The 27,098-nt window shown below is 36.3% G+C and overlaps 4 protein-coding genes across 13 annotated transcripts; 1 reads left to right on the top strand and 3 right to left on the bottom strand.

Annotated features, from left to right (window-relative positions):
* Positions 1 to 1,006: 1,006 nt before the first annotated feature.
* LOC136229485 (alpha-1,6-mannosyl-glycoprotein 2-beta-N-acetylglucosaminyltransferase) lies at positions 1,007 to 5,937 on the bottom strand. Of its 4 annotated transcripts, none has more exons than XM_066018319.1 (4): positions 5,594 to 5,937; positions 5,357 to 5,440; positions 3,886 to 5,239; positions 1,007 to 2,290 (listed from the first exon to the last, which is right to left on the bottom strand). In XM_066018319.1, the coding sequence occupies exon 3, from the start codon at positions 5,232 to 5,234 to the stop codon at positions 3,930 to 3,932; it is 1,305 nt and encodes a 434-aa protein (XP_065874391.1). In that variant the 5' UTR covers positions 5,235 to 5,239; positions 5,357 to 5,440; positions 5,594 to 5,937; the 3' UTR covers positions 1,007 to 2,290; positions 3,886 to 3,929. The 4 variants fall into 4 exon arrangements, with proteins under 4 accessions (XP_065874391.1, XP_065874393.1, XP_065874390.1 ...); XM_066018321.1 differs by having other exon boundaries at positions 1,007 to 2,176; XM_066018318.1 differs by having other exon boundaries at positions 3,911 to 5,239.
* Positions 5,938 to 11,688: 5,751 nt separating this feature from the next.
* On the bottom strand, positions 11,689 to 17,477 carry LOC136229620 (putative pentatricopeptide repeat-containing protein At5g09950). 6 transcript variants are annotated; one of them, XM_066018526.1, is made up of 3 exons: positions 16,499 to 17,477; positions 13,275 to 16,189; positions 11,691 to 12,342 (listed from the first exon to the last, which is right to left on the bottom strand). In XM_066018526.1, the coding sequence occupies exons 1-2, from the start codon at positions 16,797 to 16,799 to the stop codon at positions 13,443 to 13,445; spliced, it is 3,048 nt and encodes a 1,015-aa protein (XP_065874598.1). In that variant the 5' UTR covers positions 16,800 to 17,477; the 3' UTR covers positions 11,691 to 12,342; positions 13,275 to 13,442. The 6 variants fall into 6 exon arrangements, with proteins under 6 accessions (XP_065874594.1, XP_065874598.1, XP_065874595.1 ...); XM_066018523.1 differs by having other exon boundaries at positions 13,275 to 16,689; positions 16,838 to 17,477; XM_066018524.1 differs by having other exon boundaries at positions 13,275 to 16,689; positions 16,952 to 17,477.
* A 1,893-nt stretch (positions 17,478 to 19,370) lies between these two features.
* Positions 19,371 to 20,242, top strand: LOC136230882 (uncharacterized). Its single transcript, XM_066020078.1, has 3 exons — positions 19,371 to 19,620; positions 19,699 to 19,771; positions 19,966 to 20,242. The coding sequence occupies exons 1-3, from the start codon at positions 19,488 to 19,490 to the stop codon at positions 20,108 to 20,110; spliced, it is 351 nt and encodes a 116-aa protein (XP_065876150.1). The 5' UTR covers positions 19,371 to 19,487; the 3' UTR covers positions 20,111 to 20,242.
* On the bottom strand, positions 20,213 to 24,094 carry LOC136230881 (SNF1-related protein kinase regulatory subunit beta-2-like). Of its 2 annotated transcripts, XM_066020075.1 has the most exons (6): positions 23,849 to 24,094; positions 23,539 to 23,693; positions 23,114 to 23,176; positions 22,506 to 22,687; positions 22,253 to 22,415; positions 20,213 to 20,780 (listed from the first exon to the last, which is right to left on the bottom strand). In XM_066020075.1, the coding sequence occupies exons 2-6, from the start codon at positions 23,689 to 23,691 to the stop codon at positions 20,460 to 20,462; spliced, it is 882 nt and encodes a 293-aa protein (XP_065876147.1). In that variant the 5' UTR covers positions 23,692 to 23,693; positions 23,849 to 24,094; the 3' UTR covers positions 20,213 to 20,459. The 2 variants fall into 2 exon arrangements, with proteins under 2 accessions (XP_065876147.1, XP_065876148.1); XM_066020076.1 differs by lacking the exon at positions 23,114 to 23,176 and having other exon boundaries at positions 23,849 to 24,080.
* Between the last annotated feature and the right edge of the window lie 3,004 nt (positions 24,095 to 27,098).

Here is a 27,098-nt window from a genome sequence, read left to right as displayed (position 1 = left end):
CGTACTAGTAAGCTACTGAATCTTTTGAGGTTATTCGAAAAAGGCGACAGAGGACAACATCGATTGTCGTTGTAGCTTCCATGGTTCTTTTGAAAATTTTGACATAGGTGGTTGGATCCCCTGCTCCCCCATATTCTCTGGAGGCCCTGACTGAACTCTTGTTTAGTCCTTACATTCTGCAACTTCTTTTGGATGATTTCATACATTTTGCGTTTGTTGATGGGCTCGACATCCTCTTCCTCTATTAGCTTCTTCCTGACTCCGAGTCAATCTCTCACCACACGATGCTTATACGAATCATTTCTTTCCTATCCTTCTTGTTTCTAAAACGATGTCTGGGCTCATCCACTCGCCTTCTCAGAATTTCTAGTGTCATGTCTCTATAGTGGTTGCCCTCATGTTTGAATAGGGCCCTCGACACACAAGACTATCTGGCCGCCCCATGGACTGCAGGTTCTGGAACGTTACCTCTCAGGGATGGGCTTCTCATACGGTGGTCAGACTGCCTGGGAATATGCTGCTCTTTTGCGCAAGTATTCTCTCGATTAGCCTGTTGTATGGCCTCTTTTGCCAGACACGATTTTTCTTTCATTTCATCCATCTCCGTCGAATGCTCAGCCCTAATGCCATCCATATCAAGCTGAAGTTGGCTAGATTGCGGTTGAACTACATGCTAATCTCGTTGAGGAATCGCTGGTGTTAAGGGTCTAGGGGTCCTTGGTCATAAGAAACTTGTAGAGAATCGGCTTGAGATTCCGCCACCCCTTCCTCCTGGATAATAATTTCTAGAGTCCACTAGTTGTAGCTGCATGAACTATGTAGGTACCCGCAATCATTGCTCGTTGGGAGGACGTGTTGGTCCATGCTGACGCACCAATTGATGTCGTGCAATATGTGCTACCTTCTAAGACCTTTTTGAGTGACATGAAAAGGAGGTAACGGCTGGTGAGAGAGGGGGTCGGTGTCCAGCGAACCCACTCTGATACTTAAGTTAGCAAAATTTAAAGAAAGGTTGAAAACAATATGAATATTGATGACTGTGATGTTTACATATCTTTTAATGGATGCTCACTTTGTCTATATATAGTAGCTCTCAATGGTGACTGTCGTAATCTTAAGACTGTAGCCTAATGACTCACTAGACATGTGTCCGCATTCCATTGGTTCTGAAACCTTCAGACTGCTATGACACCAGGTGGTGCACCCTACCATATAGCAGGCGTCCTGACAGGTGTCATCGTCCAATTGGTCCCAAGGCCTTCATACCATTATAACGATTGGTGGCACACTTTGTTATGTAACAATTGTCCTGTGTAACCGCCTCCTGTAATCCAAAGGCTCTCCTTCTTCCACTCTATTGATACCGGGATATACGATGAATATTGATCCACGTGGCCGGAAGATACCATTAGCATCTTTAAGGGATATTCCTTACTTCAGATCATACGGTTCCTGCAAATATTCTAAATCCGAATACGTATAAAAATGTTTTCTAAAAATATTTCCTAGCTTATCATATGCATTTTATATATTTTTTACCTAACAAAATAGGTAATTAATTGATAGTGAATTGGGTGTCAAACCCGATGTTATATGCTACTATAAAACCTCAAAAACAGATTTTTACCACAAACGATGGCAATATCCTATAAGTAAAGAAAGTCCCATATTTCTGTGATATTGGGAACATTAATGACAAACTTTCCAGTTTCGAGCATTCTCCACTTGTGTTATACCAGCAATTGACACCAATTTTTTTTTTTTTTTTTTATGATTACATGTAGTTCGTAGCATTCAAATAAACGAAAGCCTGAGATAGGAAGAGGTCTAAATTTCTGCAAAAGCCTATCCAAAATTGTGATAACTTTGAATTCACACAGGTTGCCATCAAAGCTTAAAATCTGTTTTTTCCTTAATAGCATCAAAGCTACAATTCACAGACCTTGTTAGCAGCCACATATTCAAAGATAGCAGCCTTTTTCTAACATCATGATTATATATAACTTATATTCCTTTGGGTTGCACAGGAAGACCCAAACCTCGACAGTACTCGCCATTGTTTCTTCTAACAGTTATCCACACAAACTAACATATAGTCAGTCCTATTGCCAGAGAAATGTGCTGAAAATCTTTCTTTGCCATAATAATACTCCAACAGAGTGCCTCTACAGCATTCCTGAAAGATCAATATCCTTAGATGAAATGCATTTTCTCTCTTCCAGAACTCAAAGTACAAGAGAATGCCTATCGTATTGACATGATATACATCTTGAAATTCGAGTGATCCATACTGCACGGACAGCATTATACATTTTATCAAATAGCATAACTTAATCCTATAAATACAGTTTCAAATTTCAACCAAAATGTCAAAATTGTTCTCACAGTAACGCATAAAAGGTTAATGCTGATCTGAAAAAAAGTTGAACTATAGCAACCAGAGGATCAAACTGCTGTTTAAGGACTGTCTATGTTTCCAATGTCACTAGATACAACACTCATTTTTCAATATTTCAAGATGTCATTCACGAGCCATAAAGAACAAGCATGCTTTTAGATATAGCAAAAAGAAATGGAGAGAAAGCAAATAGGACGAAGAGAAAGACATATTCTCTATTTGTAGCTACTATTCTGAGAAGGATTAAATATCAATTCCCCAACACCTCACACACATAAAGTGGGAACAGGGAGGCATTTTTCCATGCAAAAAGCTCGTTTATCACCATGAGTCGCCATATTAAATGACAATTGAGCTATATATATGTCTCATGACCAAAAATAAGAAATTTAACTCATCGCAGCTTTAACGAATATGGACTGAGTTAAACCTTTTTGGACTAAATCAGCCCTATATTCCCATCCTATGTTACAAGGAAATAGGACGTAGAGCGCTTGATTCGCCGGTTAGGAGAACCGAAAAGTGGCAAAGGGATGTAGTGGTGAGGGGTAGGGGAAGACCTAAGCAAACTTGGAGGAGGGTGATCGAGAGTGATATGAGTTTACTGGGAATTGAGGAAAATATGGTAGTGGATAGGACGGAGTGGAGGGAGCGAATGTGTGTCGCTGACACGACTTGATTTCACGGTTTTATATGATGGTTCATGTTAGCCGACCCCGAATCATTTCGGGACTAAGGCTTTGTTGTTGTTGTTGTTGTATACGAAATGGAAATTTGTGTGTGGGGATGCATAAATAACAAAAATACAAGAGTATATATTAATTTTTAAAATTACAAGAATGTATACTTAAATATTTTATATATACACATTAAAAAAAAACATGAGTCACATAATAGAGAGAAAAGAAAGATACTTTCATTTTGAAACCTTGTAGAAGATGATCTAGAAGATATTAAAGATTTAGTAAACATGTGATTAGCATTGATCTACTTACATTACATCCTAGAAAACGAGTTTCCAAATTCTAAGAAACGAACTTTAAATTTTCTTAAATTACAGAAACGTGGCCCGGAATGTTTCATACAAGTTTGCGGAGAGTTTTAGAAACCGAAACATTTCGGAAACGTAAAATGCTTTATAATCAAAGTTTATGTGCAACATAGCTCCCACTTATGGAACAATAGAATTAAATTCATTTTGAAAAGAAGTCATTACAGTCCAATACCTGAATCCTATTTTGCGTGGGCACATTTACTGGTACTTAGGTAATAAAAACTATTTGGTCTTGTCCAAAACAAAAGATAATAAAAATAGCATAAGTTAGGTAGATGAAGTGTTGAGCTTCCAAAGGTTAAGTTCTAATGAGTTTGGAACTTATAAAGACAGTGAAAAAGACTTGAAAAAATGATGACTGACAATCTATCAAATTTGTTAAAGCATATATTCCTTTGACTTTAAAAAGGGAAACAGAAGAACTATGCCTCACCAGTAATAACAATAGAACTACTTACAAAGACAAAAAAGCAATCCTCAAATGGTAGAACCAGTGTCCATGGAGTGATACATCTTGGCGAATTTCAAGCACAAGTGCCGGTCTCTCTCATCCCCCCAGCCTCCCCATCCTTTGAACCCAGCTTTATACCCAGGCTGATGCTCATAAAAATGAACATCCCACTTTGAATTAATGTTGGCTGTCTTGTCAGCATCTTCTATGTCAACGTTTACAATGCCATTGTCAATGCAAGCACTTTGCCCTCCATGACCCTGATGCAAACCACATTTCCCAAAATGAACCGCACTAGTTCTTGGTCCCCGTAGTGTGTAAACAGGACGGCCAAACGATGGATAAACTGTTGCCCACATTGTTATATCCCAATTGTAATCATCAAATAAACAAAATTCTTTGGCCTTTGTATGAATTTTTCTCCAAACAGTCCGGTTAAAGGAATATCCCACATTCCCCATTCTCTCTGCAACTAAGCTAGCAAAATTTTCTCCTCTTGAATTAACATCAGATGGTGCTAAATTTGCTGCATAGCAATCTGGACACTTCAGAGGCTTTAATGAAGTGAGGATCTGTAAGTTACGGTAAGCATTAGGAAAAATGAAGTGATCCTCCTCTATGAAAAGAATATGACCCGAGAGCTCCTTTGTCTCCTCCAATCCATCCCATACTGTGTTCATCATCCACCACCAATGATGCTTCAATGAAACTATGGTTGGTGACCGGTGGTTTCCGTACTGATCAGGATTCCCCGAACAGCGCTTCTTTCTTGAGTCATCCTTATCCTTGCAATCATTTGATGAGATACCAGGAAAACTATCAGGAAATATATGGGGGGAGAATGGGGCAAATATCTGTTTCACTTGGCAAAATTTGATACTGTCAACAATCTTGTTCATCTCTTCGAAGTACCCATCATGGCTAACAATAAGTAAAGTCTCACTTATTCCTTCTACCTTTGACAAGCTATCAACAACTACTTGTAGATACTTGGGCCTATTATGAACATATAGAACAATGGTAATACGGTTCTTCACTAAATTTGGATATAGATTTATATTCCTTGGTGGCAACTGATTAATATTCTCCAACTGAATTGACAATTCAGTCTGTCTGGGAAGATTGAGTATTGATCCATAACGTGTATTGTTAAAATTAGGTCTCAGGTTCTTGCGTGATTCACTTAAAGACCGTGCCACAAAAGTTGAAACTGAATTCGTTCCAAGTAGAACAATCAGTAGCAAAACCCCCAATAAAGTAACTAGAACCAGAGATATGAATCGGTGCAAAGCTCCAGCTTTAAGGCGTTGTCTTTTACCATTTATAGCCATAATAACTACATAAATCAAGTAGGTATAACTACAATTACCATTACTTCATCCATAATAACTCTAAAAAATTTAAACTTGAACCACGAATTCTACTAATAAGCTAAAGGGTAGGGGCAGCAAACCTTAAAAGCTGCCTTCAATGCTGAGATTGAAGAATATAGAGCTCCTTATTCTCCAGATGAAAAGGTAGCCATATCTCTCTCCAACTGGGAATCACATATTCAGACTATAGATTAGACTATGTTATTACATTAATTAAAATCATACAATGCCCTATCGAATGAAAATCAAAACAAGTTAAGGTTATCAGCAACGTCTTAAGAAATTAAACCCAGAAAAGGATGAAAGAGTAGGCTTACCTAATCGCCGCCGGTGGAGGTCTTGTGTCAAAACATCAAAGAGATTTGATTTTCAAAATTCAGTGCCCAATTCCACGTTTAAAAATAGAAGAACTGAAGGAATTGCAATCGAAATTGAATGGCAAAAACACAGAAAACAAAAAGAGGAACTGTATTAAGAGATGAGATCCTAAGAAATCAGAATGGAAGACTAATGAAGGGTTTAGAGTTGTTTGAAAGCTTGTTGGAATCGGAGTGTTGAGTTCCAGCTTTCTTGAAAATTCAATTCCTTTCAAATTCGGAAACTTCAAAGACACTTTCGTAAGTGGGAATTTGGAGACTTCAAAGCTGTAGTTGACGCTTGGAAAAAGGATAAATATTTACTCCACATTGTATTTTAGTGCCTTATATTTATGGCAAGCACACCTTATTTTTTCCTTTTCCTTTTACATTGATTTTTTCTAACTTTTCCAAATGGTAAGTTTGTTTTTATTTTTTTATACATATAAATTGATTTTTTTTTTTTTTTTATAGAAAAAATGGTAATCTTTTATAAATGAATTATCAAAACGTCAGTCTGGTGTAAAAACTCAGGCTCAGCATGCCAGAACAGAGGCGTAACAAAGATAAGGCCTTCCTCGTGATAGCGTGGACAACTTGAAATTTCTAAATTAACAGCTAACAATCTGCGACATGAATTAGTGTTTCTTTTCTAGTTGATATATTAATTAGTCGAAAATCAGTACGAATATGTTTTTTTCAACTGAATGCTGCTGAACTAAACTAAACTGAACTGAATGCTACTGATAAAACTAAATTGAATATCAAATAAAAGGTTAACTCGATAAAAGCCTATGAAATTAAATAAAAATGAATCTAATTTTAACTAAAAATACAAATTACATACAAACACAAATTTACATACAATTTAAAGCTTATGAAATTAAAAACAAATACAAATTTCCATATGAATACAAATTTTCATTCAATCACGTCTAGCAGAGAATGAAATGGGAGCGGAGAGTGAAGATGACGATGATGATGAAGTTAATAATAAAAAATTTCGTCATCTCAGCAGCCTTGCAGACAAATTTCTCTCTCAATTTAGCAAGTGGAAATGTAGCTCTCTCTCCTTTGCAGTGCGTTTAACTCTAATTAAGTCTACTATTACTGGATCTCTGGTTCACTCATTCTTGATCTATAAGTGGCCAGTGGGATTGTTGAATAAGCTCAATAGAAGTGTTAGGAATTTCCTTTGGACGGGTTGTATTAATCAGAGGAAGCTAATCACGGTTCCTTGGCAGACTTGTTGCAAAAGTTTGGAGGGTGGAGGTTTGGGCATTAAGGACTTTAGGATCTTTAACCAGGCTCTCTTGGGTAAGATGTGTTTGGAATTAATTCAAGGCACCAGTCTACTTATTTCTCTGATGAAGTCTAGATTTCTGGCTGTCTCTGGTTTGCCTAAAGCTACCATTGCTCCTTCCTCGATTTGGTCTTCTTATAAATTTGTTTATTCATCCATTTGGGACCAGACCTTTTGGTGGATTGGCTAGTCTTCAACGCTCAATTTCTAGACAGATAGGTGGATCATTCCATCAGTGGCGAACAGATTGGGCTTGATAATCAGGATAAGCGTTCTTGCTATAATTCTATTGATGATTTTTTGGTAAATTCGGAGTGGCTTGACTTAGGTACTCTACCTTCGGTTGTTCAAGACAGTATTCGATCTATTCACATGGGTAGAGATGATATTGATTTCTGCGCTTGACAACCCTCTACGAAGGGTATTTTCTCTGCCAAAGAGTACTATTCGGTTATCAGTCCTAGTTCCTCGGTGGACTGGTATAAATTTGTTTGGAATGCTCACACTCCCCTTTCTCGTTCCTTCACTTTATGGAGAGTTTTGCATGGCCGGGTTCCGACTCACGACCTCCTACATCGTCTAGGATTCTCCATTGCCTCTTGTTGTGTTCTATGTGGTAGGGATGATGAGTCCATTAACCACTTATTCATTAGCTGTTCTTTTGCAGATTCTCTTTAGAGGGCCCTTGAGATTCATTTTGACTGCTCTTTGCCTCGTCATTCCCAATTCATCCACTTCTTCAGCACTCTTCGTAGCATTCATTTTGGCTCACAAGTGTCGATGATCTGGCGTGTTGCCGCTGTCACTTGCATCTAGTTAATCTGGCATTGTAGGAATGAAGCAATCTTTAAGGAAGTTTCTCCTTCTATTCAGCACTCGAAGATCACCCTCTTTCGAATGATTCGAGAGTCATTTGCCACTTCTAAAGGTTTTTGCTCTTCGCAGAGAGATGATGTTATCTTATCCCGTCTTCTAGCTTCTCCTAGGCCGCCTCCTGCTCCCAACATTATTCCGGTCCATTGGCTTAAACCTCCTCCGGGCTAGGTTAAATTCAATGTGGACGACTCTGCTTTTGGCACTCTTGGCGAGGCAAGAGCGGGAGGTATTTTTCGCAACTATCGAGGCTTTCCCAAAGGTTGTTTTGCCTTTTCTACCCCTCATTCTTTTGCTTATATGGATGAATTGAGAGCCGCTATTTTCGCAATTGAACTTGCTTGGGAGAAAATTGGCATCAGCTTTGGGTTGAGTCAGACTCAATGTACGTAGTTAATCTGCTTAGACATCGTTCCATGGATGTTCCTTGGAGTATTCGACAAGAGTGGTTGCATTGTCTCAGCATTTGCTCTAGGATGAACATTCTCTTTTCACACATCTTTAGGGAAGGAAATAGAGTTGCTGATGCATTGGTAAAGTTTAGAGTCTCTTCCTCAGTAATCAATTGGTGGCCTTCAGCTCATGCTTTTTGCCACAGGTTTATCAATGACGACATTTGTAGTATTTCATACTTGTGTTTTTCTTGACTTTTCTTTTCTCCCCCCTTCTTTTTGTTTGTTCTCCTTCCTCTTCTCTTGTTCAAACACTCACTTTTTTATTTTATTAATATATTGCGGGTTTGTCAGTTCTTGGGCTATAGGTGCTCACCCCGCCCAAGTTCTGTCTCGTCCCAATTTCTATAAAAAAAATGAAGATAATTAAAACAATTAAAATGTAGTTGGGACAGTTAATTTTTTAGAGTATTGTAACATGAACATATTGATATAATATTTATTTACTTCTTGTAAAATTTGCAAACAAGTTATACCAAATAATTATAATTATAATAAATAATGATAAATTATATATATAACTATATATAATATATAATGATAAAGCATAAATTATATATAAATAATTATAATTATAATAAAATTGATAAATTAAATTATTTATAAATAATTATAATTATAATAAATAATGATAAATTATAGATAAATAATTATAAATTATATATAAATAATTATAATTATAATAAATAATAATAATAAATTATATATATTATAAACAATAATAATAAATTATATATAAATAATAATTATAATAAATAATGATAAATTACTGAATGCTGAACTGAACTGAACAGAACAGAACTGAACTGATTGTTACTGAAATTAAGTAATAAAGAACATGGCTACAACACACAAGATATGTAATTTTTATATATTTAAAGTAAAATAATCAATAATTATAAAATAAATTAAAAAATTAAATTAATATTTATTTAATTTCTTCTGCAAATTTAATAATATGAATTATCACTATTTAATATTTATGATACATTTTCAAATTTTATCTCTTTGAATATTTTTTTTGAATAATACTAATATTTTGAAAAGTTGAATTAACAATAAATTAAAATACGATGAGAGGTCAAATAATTATTTATTGTTATTATAATAATCAAATTTATTTGATGGCTAGATTGACTTGAAAATAGATTTTTTTTTTTTTATTTCAAGTCAACATCAAAATTGATAGAAAGCAGTTTCGTTGAACTCTCTCTCTTTCTCTCCATCAAAATTTCTTCAATTCTCCATTAAAGAGTCTGTGGATTATTCAGTTTTCTCTGGCTAACGCTGTGTGGTTGCCTGTTACCGGTGGTACAAGATCGTGGTATTTAGATCCGCTTCCGCTACTCTGAGAGATCTACAGATTCTACTATTAAATTAGAATTGGCATCCATGGTTTGTTGATCATCAAGTCGTCGGATATGCAATTTCATATTCCAGGAAGAAACACAATTTGACATTTGCAACTGTTAAGGAAAATTAAAAGAAAAACTAAAACCTTCCTAAAAACTCCAAAACCTTCCTTACTAAATTCTAAATCAATTATAGCAAGAAAATGAAGTATCCTATAAAGTTATGGAGATTCAAATCTGCCTAAAAAGACTCCAAAACCTTCCTTACTAAATTCCAAATCAATTAGGAACCACTCTTTATCCACCATGGATTATCTAGATAACTTCATCGGTATATGGGTTCTCTTTAATCCAAATGCCCCTTTTATAATTCGCAATCGCGTATCCCGCAACCACAGATTGCTTCGATTTCATAGGATCCTTTGAGAAAGCTTAATTTGGAGGTGCAGGGTAGGTCATTTGCGAAGGTCCTTGTTGGGAATCTGGATCCGACTACTTGCTTGTCTGCTGTGATTTCTGATATTGGCGGTCTTCGGTCGGTTGGAATTTCTCAATCTGCCTATGATAGGCGTGTGGCCCTTTGCTCCTCATCTCTGATTGGCAGGTTAATCTTAAACAAAGGAGATGCCCCATGGAAGGTTCTTTCTCTTAAGGAAACTTTAACAAAGGTTTGGGGTTTGAAGGATTCTTGGCGACTGATATCTATTGGGAGAGGCTTTTTTCATGTGGTTTTGGGATCCCAGGAGATCAAGAATCAGTTGCTAGTGCGGGGCATTATCAATACTAAGCCAGGTACTTTCCATTTGCAACCCTGGGTTCTGGACTTTGACCCCTATGCTGAGAAGTCTACAAATGCTCAGGTTTGGGTTAGATTATATTCTCTTCCATGGGAGTATTGGGATCCTCAAATTCTTTCAGATATTTCAAAGGGTGTTGGAAGGCTTATACGATTTGATAATACCACTCTTGAAGGTGAGTTTGGTCATTATGCTAGAATGTTAATTGATGTGGATTTGATGAATGAGCTTTCTGTTAAAATGGGTATTGAGAGAGAAGGAAAACAAATTTGGATAAATGTGGTGTATGAGAGATTACCAAGCTTTTGTAAAGTTTGTTCAAACATTGGCCACATGGCTTATGACTGCAGAAAAAATAAAAAACCATTGGAAAAGGTTCTAAAGGCTATTGTCATCTGACCATGTGAAAACTACTGCCATCTCTAATGATATCTATTGCCATTGTCATCTGCAGATAGGAGCCCGAAGAGACTTCCTCAAAGGTGACAGAAACGACTCAACAAGAGAGGAACCGAACTAACCTTGCTGAATTGTCACTTCGTCGTTTGGACTTGGGTATTTTGAAAGGATGTCCTCATCAGTCAAGCATGTTTAGAGACAAGCAAATGAGATGGTTCACACTTTTGCAAAATCATCTCGTCGTTTCTCGTGTTCCATGTTCTTCTCTATTATTCCGAGTTTTATAATTCCTATAATGCTACATTTGTGTCTCTCTACGGACCATCAAAGCAATTTTCTTTAAAAAAAAAACATTACCATGTAATTATCTCCAATTACCTCTAATGGGATTTCTTTCTTTTAATTTGATTTGCATCTGATATTTATAATTTTTATTTTATTTTTTTATTACTTCTTTTCATTATATTTATAATTTTCATTTTATTTTATTTATTACTTTTTGTTTCATTATTATGTATTTAGACAACTCATTGTTGTACAATGTAAATTATCAGATTTAACATGTTTAGTAGATTCAATACATGTTCATTTATTTGGAATAATTTTAATGATGAAAATTAGATCATATTTGTCTTTCTACAACTCTAATTTGTGAATTTTTTTTTTATAATCAAATTTGTGGAAATGATTGTTATTTTATTTAATTTATTTTCCTTTTTTATTTTTTTAAGATTTTCATCATATGGGTTTTTTCTTGTCCTTTATGATCTTTGTTATACTTTTAAATCAATTTAATTTTAGCACAAACCAACAAATAATTAATAAATTAAAACATACTATGTTTTTATATTCTCTACAAATTAATACAGTATAATTTATTTTGACTAAAGCAGCACAAAACCTTTTTGCATTAAAGTTTGAGAAATTTTAAAAATACACATAAAACATTCATCTATATCAAAATTGAAGTGATTTGGAAAGATAGATACATATTAATATTAAAGAAAAAATAAAAATTAAATTTCTGGTGTACGAGAAAAAAAAAAAATGCTGCCAAACAAAATATTTGTATTCCAGCATCTCCAACTTTGGGCAACGGAAAAAGTGCAAAGTGATGAGCAACACGGCCAATTAAAGTCAGTGAATAAACAAGGTTCCAGTAATTCACAGCCCAAAAACTTGGTTCCATCAAATTATTTCAGTGTTTGCTACTACACCACTTCCACTGCATAAGCAAGAACGTAGATGGCACTTGATAATCTGTGTTATGATTCTCATCCCTTCTGAATCCACATGTTGGATATCTCGAATCCAGGATCACAACATCCAAAGGATGTCTATAAATTCCTGAAGTTTCAATTTTTCATTGGCCATGCCTTCCCTCTCCAAGAGAAATTGCTGCATGTCTCACCAGCGTCAACAACAAATTTGAAATTTGGCACTTGAGGTATAAAAAGTGCTTCAACGATGGCATTTGATGAGAGCTAAATGAAGCCTGATCTTCTCCTTCATTTCAATCTCCATATACCATCACCTGCATCAATCCATGTGTTACTGTTATTTAACAGCTTCATTCACTGCCAATGGCAGCACAACAAATTTGGATTTCTGGACTATTTATGCTTTGTTTCGTTACTGCAGAAATACACGCAAGAAAAGAAAAATGTTGAGAGTTAAAGCACATTATTGTAATTAGCCTAATAATAAGCTCAAAGTTATTTTGCACTCAGTATCCTGATAAAAAAATCCAAAGAGCTTCCGAAGAAATTGAAAACTTAATTCTTAAAAATATACTGCATAGATTCATTGTTCACATGCATTTTTGAGATATGCAAGTATGATCAGCTCAAATTACCAGTAAGCAGTTCCAGTCTTTACACCTCATATATGACAGATATAGGAACAATTTGGCCCCTAAACTTGCCTTGCAAGATCAATTTGGTTCAAAATGAACTTTATGTATCAATTCAGTTCACATATGATTGGTGTCTTTTTTACACGTATCGAATTCTTATGATGAAATTCATTTTAAACAAATTTGACAAAAAATGCCAAGTTGAAGAGCCAAATTGATATCTAAAATTTAATTTGGGGTAAATTGATTCTACAAGCCAAGTTGAAGGACCAAATTAACCCTTTATCCCATATATAATAGTGTAAGGATACCCATGAATTCCATTAACACACTTAAATGGGACTAGCAGTAAATTTCAGTATGCGATGATAAGAAAGAATACAGGAACTCAAAAGAAGCATGCTCTGTTTGTTGGAGGAAGGAGAATCATAGGAAAAGGAAAGATGAAAAATAACAATAAGGGAAGTAATCACTATCATCGGACCAAAAACTAAGAATAACAAATATAATACTAACACTTCAAAACAATCTTGTCATATAATGTCAACCAATTGTAACTTAAACGTGGAAAAGTAACGAGAAAGACAATAAAACCATATTAAAATTTAGACCTTTCTGAACTTCACCATCCTCTCTTCTCTTTGTTTGTGTTCTGGGTGGGCATCTCTCAAAATTACGGGGTGAAAAGTTGTTGCTAGGTGTCCAGAATCCAGGTTGGGAGCAACAGCTTTGTATATCCAGATTCATATATACAAATGTACTGTCAAGCTGATCAATCATTACCAGTAATCCCTACACGAACAGTTACCATCCTCAAAATGATGAAACCTATTTGAATCTCGTAACACTATTTGGCGACCAACAATTTTTGATATATATTTAAAAGCAGAGTGGCAGTCACCACAAATCCGAAGGTTCTTCATTATCCTAATTGGCAACTCTGAGTTGCGGGTGAGAACAAAAGCAATGGCAAGTTTTTCACTGTGGTAGCTCAAGAGTTCTTCCTTGCTTTCTAAATCAAGATCATACAAGGCAAATTTTGTCTCAGGCACATATCCTGCATCCCTAATTCTTTTGTTTAGTTCTTTGAGTTTATTGTAAATTAGTTCTCTTTCCGGGTGTTTTTTATCCCCTGCCACAAAAACATGGACCCCATCTTTCATGGTTACCCATGTACATCCAGCTTCCTTCTTTACCTCTGCCTCTCTCATTGCCCGCCTAGCCTTTGCCATCTCCTCCCACTTCCCTCCTGAGGCATACATATTAGAAAGAAGAACATAATTCACAGCATTCTGAGGTTCCATGCTCATTAGCATTTCAGCAGCTCTCCTACCTAACTCAGTCTTGCGACCATTTGCTCGGGAGCAGGCACCTAGCACTGTCCGCCAAATGAGAACATTAGGGTTCATTGGCATTGCATTAATGAATTTTTCTATCTTATCAAGTTTACCAGCCCGTCCAAGGAGATCCACCATACATGAATAATGCTCTATCTGTGGAGCCAATCCATATGTGTCAGTCATGGACTTAAAATGCACATATCCTTCATCAACCAAACCAACATGACTACAAGCTGTAAGAACCCCAACAAAGGTGACATGATCTGGTAGTTGATTACCAAGTTTCATTTGTGTAAAAATCTCCAAAGCCTCATCTCCAAGCCCATGACGTGCATAACCAGATATCATAGAGTTCCAAGAATAAACATTCCTGGCAGGCATCAAATCAAAAAATCTTGATGCATAATCTATTCTTCCACATTTTGAATACATATCAACTATTGCACTTCCAACTACAACATCTGATTCCAAGCAAGCTCTCACTGCACAAGCATGGACTTCCATGCCACGTTCTAATGTTGCAACGGAAGCACAAGCACTAAGAACAGTAGCAAAGGTGAAACAGTCCAATCGCTGACCTCTCTGCATCATAAACCAGACTAAATCCATTGCCTTGGGCAAAAATTCGTTATGTATGTATCCTGAAATCATGGAATTCCAACTAATTTCATCTCTTCTGTCAGACATTTTAGAGAATATTTTCTCACAGTAATCCATAGCTCCACTCTTGCCATAGCAAAACAGAAGTGCATTCTCTAGAGCACTGTCTTCTGCAATATGGTGTTTTAGCATTAGGGCATGTATCTGTTGACTCAAGCCATTCTGTGGAAGAGATGACACAGCTGCAAGAATACTTATGAAAGTTACTCTGTTAGGACTCCATCCACCTCGCATCATCTCTAAGAAATATTCTACAGCTTTGGAAACTGAAACATCTGAATCAGCCATGGCCCCAATCATTGTATTCCATGATACTTGATCATATCCCAACATCAGGGACAAAACTTTTTGACACTCAGAAAGGTATCTAGTTTCAGCATATAATGCAAGAAGGGAATTTGAAACTGAAACATCTGTATCAAGTCCCAATTTAAGTACTTCATTGTGTATTTGTTGGCCTAGGATGATAGAGCCCAAGCTTGCACATGAACTCAAAGTACTTATCATCGTAAAATTAGAAGCCATCAATCCGGTTCTCCTCATAGAACGATAACAATTGATGGCATCTTCAAAACATTCATTCTGGTGGAGACCAGAAATCATGGAATTCCATGAAACTGAATCCCTGACACCCATATGCCGAAATACTACTCTAGCATCATCAATAGCCCCACATTTAGCATACATATTGATGAGCCCATTTCCAATAGCAATCTTGACACTATTTAATCCAGTTCGGATTGTATATCCATGAACTTCCCTGCCCTTTTTTATCCCTTCGTCCAACTGACCAAATTCAGCAAAAGCAGTTAATAAAATCACATACGAGTCAATATTGATATCAACCAAGTTCCTCATCTCCACGAATACTTTAGCAGCATCTTCTCCACATTTCTGCCTCACCAATCCCACCATCAACCCATTAATGGAGACAGCATTTCTCATACTCATCTGCTCAAAAATCTTTTTAGCATAATCAAACAATCCAAATTTTGAAAACCCACTAATTAAAGAGCTACCAACATACAGATCTGAGAGAAATCCAGATTTCTTAACCCTTGCAAGCATCTGTTCCAACAGATGTAAACCAGAACTGATGGCTGAACCAGCTGTTGTTATTAAGCTCGCAAATGTATACTCATTAGGTTTAGAACTTAGTCCAGCATCTTCCTGTTGCATGCTTGAGAATATTTCAAAGGCACACATAGTATATCCTTTTTGCGAATAAACAGATATGATAGAATTAAATGATACTGAATTCCTAATGTGTATCTCATCAAAAACATGACGAGCATAGTCAATAGAGCCAAAAGTGTTTCCATACATTGATATCAACACATTTGACAAAACCACATCATTTGCATGGGGAGTCTTCAAAATAAACCCATGAATTTGCATTCCAAGTTTAAGCTCCTGGCAAGCTTGAAGAACACCGCCAAAAGAAAAACGATTAGGCATACAACCTTCAAGAATCATGGCTTTAAAAACCTCACATGCTTCATCAGTCATCCCATTGTTTGTGTACCCTGAAATCAAACATGCCCATGTAACTCCATTCTTTGCTGGCATTTGATTAAATAACGTATGAGCTGATGCCAAATCACCACTTCTTGCATAAGCATTAATGAGGGTATTGCATAAGAACAGATCACAATAAAAACCATATTTAAAGATCTTCAAATGAATTTGTCTTGACTCTTTCAAATGACAAGAATTTTGACATGCTTGAACCAAGTTTTCATAAACCTCAAAAGAACTCCAATCTGAAACATTTGGTAAAGTAGGTGAGGCTTTTGAATGTAATTGAGATATTTCATAGGGATTGACTACAGTACCAAATTGTTTGATAGAGGGATGTAAGTGTTGGGGTTTGTAGAGAAGAGCATTTTGGTAGTTCTGTTGTGGTGGTGGAGAAGGTAAGGCAGCAAATGTAGTGTAGAAAATGTCTGAATTGTAAAGGACTCGCTTGTTGCTGTTGGAAGTCAAGAAGCCGCGGAACATAGTACATAGTTTGATCAAGTAGAACCTACAAAATCCATGATATAAATTCAGAACTTCATTTGCAATGTTGCTCTTGTTCCGCAAGAAAGTTAAGGGGAGAGAAGGGGAATAAAAAAAAGACAGAATATTATTCATGATGATGAAAACTTAGGTTGCAAAAGATAATTTGGTACCTGCCGGGTGCATACGAAATTATTGGCAAACAATAAAGCTAGCAGGTCAAAAAAAAAAAGGGAAGAAAAATGAAATAAAGGGGAAAAATAAGCGCTTGCAGAAAAGGCACTAACCCGTCAATGTAAATGGACTTAATCTGACTTCTCAACCTCAGACAAGATAATATATATATATATATATATGTTAAGCTTTCAATGAAAACGAAAGAAGAAATAGAAAATAAGAGTGCAGAAGTAGTATAAGACACAAAATCATCACTGGTAAAGAAGAGAGTAGATAGGAAATAGTACCAGAAATAGCAGAAATGAAGTAAATAAAAAGGGAAGGGGGAATTCAATGGAAGCCAAATCAGACAAAGCGGGTAATTGAAAGACAAGGAGAGGAAGAGAGGAGGAAATAGCAGCAACTAGCTTAAATTTGAAAGTCCAGACCAGTCATGACTCGTGAAAGAGAAGCATTTCTCCTCAATTCATATTCCAAACCTTCCAATCCATCCATGGCCTCTCTCTGCAACAGATCAACACTGGGAAAAAGAAAAATGATGGCCCTAAGTACACGGATGCCCATTTGATAATGGGCCCTTCAGTCTTACTACTCCAATCTCTACGTGTAATAAGTATAATAAAGAGAAAAATTACACCAAAAACATCATAGGTATTTAATTCATAATATATCAAACAACTATAACTTTATTTTGAAAAATGTCAAAATTTCAGTTACTTGTTTTTATTTTATTACTTTTTAATTAATTATTTTGAAAGCAAAACTCAACGATGAAATTTGGATAAGAATTGAAACTGAAAATTAGTGAAGGTAAAGTACAAAATAAGTGTTTTGTTTCTGAGTTAGATTGTGCTTTTGCAAGACTAAGAACACGGAGTTTATTGAATGATTTTTAATGGAAAAATGGTAGTTTTTTTAATGGAGTTTGATATAAAGTGGGAGACGTTTTGTAGAAAAAAAAAAATAAACAGATATGGCGTTTTCTGAGTTTTTCATTTTTTAGTTGTAAATACTTCACTAAAATAAATTATTTTTCACAGATGTTATTGTGTACTATATTATATAAAAGTATTCAATAATTAATTATTTTTTGTTTTGGTAAACAATAAATCATTTATTTTATAAAACATAAATCATTTCATTAAAAAATACGAAAAAAAAATAAAAATGAATAAATCTTCATACAACTTTAAATTAGAGCTGGAACAAAATATATAAAAGGAAGAAAACAATCCAACAAATGAAATCTATAGAAAAAGCTTAAAGCAAAATAACTATGAATTACATATGAAATACAATTTTATTCTCATGAATTCAAAGTCCGAAAAAGATAGTTGCAATCTAAATTTCATCATTGAATCATTTCGAAAAAATTAATCAGAATTGATCGTATTGAAATCATGTAAATTTTTAATAATTTACGTTACACTAACCATGAACAATCTAAATAAATCATTTGAGGAAATATATTCAGGCCGAATATAATCTGATTGTAACTTAAATAGGTCAGGTCAAAGTTGTGTGTGTAATTAGGAGTTTATTCTAATTAGAAGCTATAAATAGATAGATGCATCAACATGTTCCTAACTCTAAGCTAATACACACTAAGCTGCCTCTCTTTTTTATTCATCTCTCTCCTTCTGTTAAAGTTTACACTTAGTTCGTGAATCATTGTATCTTCTCCCGAACAACTTTTGTTTAGGAGTTGTGTAGCCGGTAATACGAGATCATGGTTTAATTCTCTGTTGTAACAATCCAACAGTACTCTGCGGTATAAAAGATAACCTGATAAACCATATTTTATAGGATTAATTCTAAAAGAAACCCCAATAGTTACATTGTTTTGTAGATTGAGGACTATGATATTTTTTTTTTATCAAAACGAGGACTGTGCTTGTCGATATTTGCAAATCGGAGACTTTTGTATTGACATTGACAAATTTGACCGTAATGGCATCAAAATATAAACTTTCAAGAATTTAATGATATTTTAAACAATTTTAATTCTTCAACTTTTTAGTTTTTAGATAATTTAGGTGTTGTTTGGTGAGGAGAGAAAGTTAATATTTAAAGAGAAAGCTTCAAAAATGATGATTTTGCAAAATAAAAAAAATATGTTTCCGCAGTAAATATGATACTAAACAACTTTGACTGTTGAAAATTTTCATTTTGATGTCGTTAACAGTAAGTTTGGCAATGTCAATTCAAAAGTCCTTGATTATATTTTTATTGTTGATATTTATAATTTAATCTTAATTAAATCTTTAATATAAATATATATTAGTTTGACGGGTTGAATTGGATTTGAGAATCCATTTTCTTAAATTGGCCGAACTCGATGTAAATATAATGAGAGTTTGGATTAAATTTGAACAAGATAATTTAATATAAAATCTGATTACACCTGATTTCGGTGTCGCCATAAACAGGTATAACTATAATTAATCAAGTAAAGAGAATATGAAATTTTATTAAATATTATAAATGAATGGGAATTGGGCGTACGAGTGATTAGTGATATGTGGTTTGGATAAGGGGTAGTGTCTGTATGTGAGAATATGACTGGTTCTCCTTCCTCTTCCCCAATTTCAATTACATATATGATTCCCAAACTCAAATTCTATTAACTTGTAATAATCTATCTCTATGAACATGGCAGCTAAACTGCCTCTCTGTTATTCTTCATTCACCACCACCCAAATACCTGTCCTCCCTAATCTATTTCCCCTCTTTTCACCCCCCAAAAGGCTTCAAAATCATTTCAAAATCCATGCTGTGGGTGAGTGACTTCTTTTGCTTATTTCATATCCCATTTCCTCATTTTGGTTCTTGAATTGGCTGCATTTTTGGCCAATAGGTAGTGGAGGAGGAGATGGAGAACTCAAGCCAAAAGAGAAGAAGTTTATAACTAAAGACCAAGAACCAGAGCAGTAGGTCTTCTATTTCTACATTTGGATATATACCTACATCTATGTGCAAGGACACTTCTTTTTAATAGCGTTTATGTGTCTGTGTCCGTGTCTGCTTTTGTTTTTGTTTGAAGGTTACGTTTTAGAAATAAAGTTTCCCTGCAACATATATCTGCAAAATCATTGTGTTGATAATAATATACAAATAAATGCAGGTATTGGCAAACAGCAGGAGAAAGAGAAGGAGAAAATCCCATGAAAACACCTCTTCCTTATATAATCATATTTGGCATGTCTACTCCTTTTGTGATCTTAGCCATTGCTTTTGCTAATGGCTGGATTAAGGTACCCATCCGATGATCACAACAACACTTAGTACCAACTCAATCACAGCTTTCATCTGTTTCAGTTTTATATATTCATTTTCTAAGATAATTACTATGTATCAGTCACTTTGTACAATGATTATGAATGTTCACTCTTTATTCACAACACTTGTTTTAACTTTGAGATTACAAAATGCAAAGAAGTATGTTCAGAATGAATAGCAACATAAATAAGCAAGTTATGCAGCATATAATCCAACTCTCTCCTAATGCTAATTCTTTTGGATCAATTCGTATTTGTATCATCTTATATCCAACAATGTCTATTGTGTTGAATAAATAAATCCACCTCTACTACATATCACATTGAAAGAATATGGTGTTCATCGCCGTGATGGCTTGTATAGTACAACTGTCACATACTTCTGAAGAAACCGATGGGTCGAGCCAAGTGCAACAGGCTGACCTTGATTGTTTTGAATATAAAGATGGTTCAACACTGCAGGCCAAGGCCTTGGCAGTGTACGCGGACTTTCGACAGCAGATGATCGGTTGTTCAACAATGCCAATTGAAGATGAGGAGGTATTTCAGGAGGATGTTTACTAAAATCGTCATCTTTGAAAGTCTCGTTGTTGTAGCTTGATCCAGGAGATGGAGGAAGTTCAAACTCGGCCAGGCTTTCTGGAGCTTCTGGAACATCCTCCTGTTCAGCAAATTGCAGCAATTAAGACACTAAAATGAATTGAAAATCATCTGAATGGAAAATAAATGAGGCATGTAAATCTGCAACAGAAGCAGCAGCAACAATAGCTTTTCCATAAGGACACATCAATAAGTTCGTTTGCAGATATTTCCAAGTCAAAACATAAACGAGACATCATCAATTCATATCCCTGGTTGCAAGAAACCACACCAAGTGGGAGACAGTAATTTACAAGAAGAATTTCAGTATATAGATGAGAAATTGAGTTAACAGATTTTAACAGTTTCTTCATATACTTTCCCAGTAACTTTTGTATATACGCACCAAAATGGAAATCAATCTGAATATAAAAAGTTCATAAACATATTATTCAGATGATGTTATCCTCCTCAAATGTTAATGTCAAGAAGAAAAATCAATTAACTTTAGCCAAAGCTATTCTGCAAATGGCAAACATCATATCAATGAAAGACCGTTTCTTGCTGGTATAGGTTTTTAGGCAATCTGATTGACAACTCAGCTGATAGCCTGATATAATAAGAGAATAATAAAAAGTGCACACTTTGCAATTTCCCTTCCAAAAGAAGAAAAAGGGTCCACCATTAATACAATGCTAGTCTGAATACATCTGAGGTGACTTCAGCTATATGGATGATTCAATGTATCTTTTACTAATTCTTTCATTTCACAATTTGGGCTCTATTTTTGTCATATAGCTCAATCCCAAATTAATTTCCAATAGGAATGCCGTAAAGTTGTTGTCGTGTGACCAAGAGGTCACGGTTCGAGTCTTAGGAGCGGCCTCTTGTCAAATAAATTGGCAGGGGAAGGCTTGCCCCCAGTACACCCTTGTGGTGGGACCCCTCCCCGGACCCTCGCTCAGCGGGGACGCGTAGTGCGACCGGGCCGCCCTTTTTTTTTTTTTTAGGAATGCCGTAAAGTCAGGAACTTAGTAAGTAGAATTAACCAAGTCAATGCTAGTTATCATTTTTATTGTTAATACATTTTCAGTTTCATTTTTAATATATGCTCTAAGTTCTGAATAGCAAAGACTGGCATATCACAGCTTTGTAGATATTTCAGAATTCAGAATAACCGTAGATTTACTTGAAACTTTATTTAAAGAAGAAAAAAGGGGTCAGACATCAAATAGCTGTCAAAATGTGTTTGAAGAAAGTAACTAGTAATATTACTTCATATGGAATGATTGTCCATGTCTATTTCACTCCCTTATTGTTAATTCAGAGTTGAAGTTCATACCAAAACAAGTGTGCAATCCGCAATGCAATTTAAACAATGAGAAAACATAAGGCGGCCAAATGAATATATTCTTGTTTGTTGTTTTCCTTGTATCTCATTGCTTTATATTCTTACTTGATGTCATATTTTATGAAGAAGATTCAGCTAAAGAACAACCAGTGCAGTTATTCATAGTATGTCAAAAGAACTAACAAGATGCTGTAAAACATTACCTGCACATCCAAAACATTATAGGCAATTCCTGAATCATCACATTCCCATGGCAATTCTGGAGCATACGTCAAGTGCTCATCAACAATGTAGCGGTAGCGGAAGACACCGGATGGGAGCATCTTCATAATAACAAAATCTTTACCTGATCTGTGCAAAGGCTCTCTGAACAAACAACACTCAATTTTGAACTTCAAAGAAAGTTTAGCTCTAAAATAAAAAAAGGAAATAAATCAAAACAATACTTCTCCCTACCTTTTATCCCAATTATCCCATGATCCAGTTACAGCTACTTGCTTTCCCTCATAACTCCATGTTATCATCACAGCATTCTCTTTCTCACTGAGTGCATTGCTAGAATCTGATGTGTTTTGACCCAATGCATAGTTCTGGGTATGCATGATCTCTGCAGGTCTTGCCAAAGGAACCATGGGAACCTGAACATTAAAATATAAACAAGTTCCTATCTTAACAAGGAAAATAGAAGGACAAAATAGATCCTAGTACAAATTATGCAGAAAGAACAAGAGGCCCCTTTAAGAATTCAATCACTTCCGGTATCTGAGATTCAAAGGTATAGACTAATCCAGGTTGAGCCAGGCAAGAATACAAGGGCGGAAAAGCTCTACCAATTGGTATTTAACACTTCTCCATCCCCAAGGCTCGAACAGGAGACACGTAATTAATGGGAATTAGTTCCCAACTGATCCAGTGCTAGTTGGTAAACATACCCACTTGGCTAAACTCATTTAAACCTCGCTTGCAAACTAGTTTGGAGTGTATTTACATATCATTTAACGAAAAAAGCGAATTGCTTCATCTTTTAAGCTCTATTTAGGACTAATCTTTCAATTGGTATGTACCTTCGCCCATAGAGAAACTCCAGTCATTTTCTTCAAATTGCCATTGACCGAAACAGAATCCACCTTTATCATTTCAACATACAATTGCACATAAGTGACTTATAAATCTCTTAAACTAGTTTTATTCTCTCAAAACCTTTTACATTTGATTTTATGTGCTTTATCTCCAAAACTTTCAGACCAGAAATTTCCAGAAAAACATTGCATCAATCTAACTCTCAGAACTACCAATTTAAAAACAGCCTGTAGAAGCTATGAAGTATCTCTGCTTAATAGTGGAAAGACATGGCACTGGCACACATCCACAAAACAGTGCAAAGAAAGACTGGAAAAGAACATTTACTTGAAAAGAACAAATATAATTGAACTCCTCATAATCCCATATCTTATACATAAACAAACAAATAGAGGATAAAGGAGGAGACCTGTGGAACAAAAATGGGAGGAGGCTGAAGGAATCTCCTAGGACTGGGTGGAGGGGAATGAAGAAGCATGGGCTCTGGCTCAGCTGAATCACCTTGGTCATAAAACTCTCCTGTAATTCCTTCACCATCATTCTTGCTACTAGCATTGCCCATCCCTGATAAAATTGGAACAAAATAATAAAAACCCAGATAAAATATAAGGCCGAATCATATAAAAATCAATACTTGAATGAAAATTATGCAAAGAAATTAAAAAAAAAAAGACATGCATAATAGGGGAAAGAAAGCAGGAGAAGGAAAGAGAACAGACCCGAGTGAGTGAGAAGAGAAGTGAAAGGTTGTTGATAGGGGAGGGGAGGGGAGGTTTGGTGGCTTACTTACCCATCACTGCAAATAAATTGCACAAGCAAAGCAAAAGAAAGAAAACAACACATACATAACATAATTAACTCAAAAGAAAATGGTAACATTATTTTTTTGGCAGCTTTAATTTATAGAATTTTTGATTGATTGAATATGAATGAATGAATGAATGGTGGGCTTTTTCCACACACAAAGAAAAAAGGAAAAATGGAAAGTGCAATTTGTCCTCTCTCACTCTCTCTAATAAGTAAAGTGATATTAACCCTCCAATGAGTTTGGAAGATCCTGTGGTGGACTAATCATGTTATTGTTTTCTTCATTGTGTTGTGTGTGCAAGTGGAATAGGAATGCCAATCACTGTTTCACAACTAATTCGCCTTTCCCTTCACACTTCTTACGGTTAACTAATCTTCACTTGCCACACGCCATAAACTATTAAACATTTTGTTTTTTTTCTTTATCAAACTATTAATATAACTTGTAGTGCCAATTTACTTTTTTGTCTGCTTACTTAATCTTCACATTACTGATTTAACGATAATTAAGAATAACCTTCTAGTAACTTGCCCGATCACGAAAAAGAAATTTAAAGTAGGTCAGAAAGAGACCAGAGTTCCTCATTCCGATGTCTAAGTTAGCAAGTGTTTTAGTGGTGAAAACAATAATAATATTGGTGGCTGTAATAGAATATATATCTTTAGAATATCTCATATTTTCTAAATATATATGTGTCCTAAAGTGTAATCTGACGAGTGTCAGGACCCCTCACGTGGCGTGCTCTGTCATATGGCAGCTTCCTTTATCTAAGGCCTTGTTTGGTAACCTATTTAATCACTTAAATTAAAATGTTAAACATAAATTTAATTTAAGTTCGTTTGATAACGGTTGTTTCTCTACCACTTTTTTTTTTTTTTTTGAAAAAATGAAAGAATGATCTTATTCAATAATCAACGAATGACATAAGAATGGGGGAGGAGAATTAGTCCATGCCCCTCGTTCAGCTACAGAACCAGCCGCACGAGCTAATACGTGTGCCGCATGGTTCGCAGAACGGTAAATAAACTGAATTTGACAGTTATCTAGACTATTAAGAATCTGTTTACAGTCTTCAATGACGGAGCCAATAAGGTTGGGATAAACACAGCCGCTATGTAATTTCTGAACCAGAGACAGCGAATCAGATTCAACCACCACATTCCTCCAGCCCTGTGCCTTGATCCAATGGAGTGCCTCACGACATGCTAAGGCTTCTGCTGCTAACACTTCATGTGGGCTTTCAATGATTCCATTCCCTGCTGCCACAAACTCGCCCAACTCCCGCCTCGCCACAAAACCGAAACTGACCTGCTGAGGGTTTGAAAATAATGCAGCGTCCACATTAACTTTGTAATAGCCCGCTGGTGGGGCTTGCCAAACCCGCTGCCTATTCTCCATATTTTCCGTGGGCCCCTGCACTTGTTCACTCGTTCTCGCCATCTTCCACTAGGCTAATCCAACAGCAGCTTCATTATAGACAATAACAGCCGGAGTTGTTTTTTTATTCCACTGCTCATTGTTACTGTCATTCCATATGGCCCAGGAAAGCGCTGCAGCGAGTTCAAGATCGTCACTTGGCGAATTCTGCACCAAATAGTTCTAGATACCACTGAAGTTTACGAACCGCGAACTCAAATCTCCCATCGGGCTATGGTGCCAAACGAGCCGAGCCTTGTCGCAGGAAAACAACGCATGAAACTCGTCCTCCGAACCTGATAAGCATCTCGGGCACTGTATGTCAATGGGAACACACCGGTTTACCAGCGCTCTCAATGTTGGAAGGCAACCGGCACCAACACGCCACAGGAAGTTCTTAATTTTTGGCGGAACATTAAGACGCCAAATCACTTTCCAATTCACCCTTGACGTTTGAGGCGGGCCAGTTGTCTGCATCATGCTGTGTCTATAGCCGCTCTTGACAGAATAATTACCTGACCTTTCCCATTCCCAGAACCATGTGTCCGGGGGTCTTTTGCTCGAAATTGGGATTTGCCGAATTAGAGTCTGATCCCTTCTAGTGAATAGATCCCGCAGAATATCATCATCCCATTGCCTCTCATCTAACGTTCTCAAGCTGTCCACCGTATCCTCTTCTAACTCTGGGATCGACGGACTTTCGACAAAAGGATTGGTATCTGGCAACCAAGGCGTCCTCCAGATCTTCGTCTCCTTGCCTGTGCCCATCGCCCTCCTAGCACCTGCACTGATTAAGTGTTTAGCAGCCATTATACCTCTCTAGATGTAACTCGGGTTATGCCTTACAGAAGCCTCCATGAACTCTGTTTTAGGATAATATTTCGCTTTATAAATTCTTGCTACCAAAGAATCCGGTTGAGTAAGCAGTCGCCAACCTTGTTTAGCCAGAAGGGCTAGATTAAAGTGATGCATCTTCCTGAACCCCATCCCCCCCATCTTTTTCGGCACACACAGTCTATCCCATGACTACCAGTGTATCTTTTTCTTATCTAGGCCCTCCGATCCCCACCAGAAGGAATTCATCATCCTTTCGAGATCTGAGCACAGTAACTGTGGAACGAGGAACAAACTCATAACATAGGATGGAATTGGCTGAAGTACAGACTTAATTAGGACCTCTTTCCCCGCTCGAGAGAGGAAACGAACCTTCCAGCTTCTTAAACGTTTGGATATTGCCTCTTCCAAAAAAATTAAACACCTGCATTTTGTTCTTCCCTATTAGGGAAGGAAGACCCAGGTATTTCCCAGGAACCTCAATCAGTGACACCCCGAGTAATGAGCTCAAAGAATTGCGCAGGTCCGGGCTACAATTTCGACTGAAGGAGATTGAGGACTTCTCGAAGTTAACCTTTTTCCCTGAAGCTGCTTCGTAATGGAGGAGGCAGTCCTTGATTGCAGAACATTCCTCATTGGTTGCCCTGAAGAAAAGGTAGCTATCGTCAGCAAAAAATAGGTGCGAAATAGGCGGAGCCGATCTAGCTAGACAACAACCATGTATCTCTCCACTAGCTTCCATATGAGATAAAGCTGCTGACAGGCCTTCTGCGCAGATCAAAAACAAGTAGGGGGAGATTGGGTCGCCTTGACGGAGCCCCCTCTGAGGAATTATCGGACCCACTGTATGACTGCCATTAATAATCTGATACCTTGCCTTACTCACACACTGTAACATCAGGGAAATCCAA

The sequence above is a fragment of the Euphorbia lathyris genome, chromosome 5, assembly GCF_963576675.1.
Source record: "Euphorbia lathyris chromosome 5, ddEupLath1.1, whole genome shotgun sequence".
Lineage (NCBI taxonomy): Eukaryota > Viridiplantae > Streptophyta > Magnoliopsida > Malpighiales > Euphorbiaceae > Euphorbia > Euphorbia lathyris.
This window is presented reverse-complemented; position numbering and strand designations above follow the sequence as displayed.

Coding starts and splice junctions, on each gene's coding strand:
- LOC136229485 (XM_066018319.1), bottom strand. CDS start 5,234: ATGGCTATAAATGGTAAAAGACAACGCCTTAAAGCTGGAGCTTTGCAC.
- LOC136229620 (XM_066018522.1), bottom strand. CDS start 16,799: ATGAATAATATTCTGTCTTTTTTTTATTCCCCTTCTCTCCCCTTAACT.
- LOC136230882 (XM_066020078.1), top strand. CDS start 19,488: ATGAACATGGCAGCTAAACTGCCTCTCTGTTATTCTTCATTCACCACC. Junction 19,621..19,698: donor TTTCAAAATCCATGCTGTGG/GTGAGTGACTTC, acceptor TTTGGCCAATAG/GTAGTGGAGGAGGAGATGGA. Junction 19,772..19,965: donor AAAGACCAAGAACCAGAGCA/GTAGGTCTTCTA, acceptor AAATAAATGCAG/GTATTGGCAAACAGCAGGAG.
- LOC136230881 (XM_066020075.1), bottom strand. CDS start 23,691: ATGGGCAATGCTAGTAGCAAGAATGATGGTGAAGGAATTACAGGAGAG. Junction 23,177..23,538: donor CTCCCATTTTTGTTCCACAG/GTCTCCTCCTTT, acceptor GAAATGATAAAG/GTGGATTCTGTTTCGGTCAA. Junction 20,781..22,252: donor ATAATGTTTTGGATGTGCAG/GTAATGTTTTAC, acceptor TTTGCTGAACAG/GAGGATGTTCCAGAAGCTCC.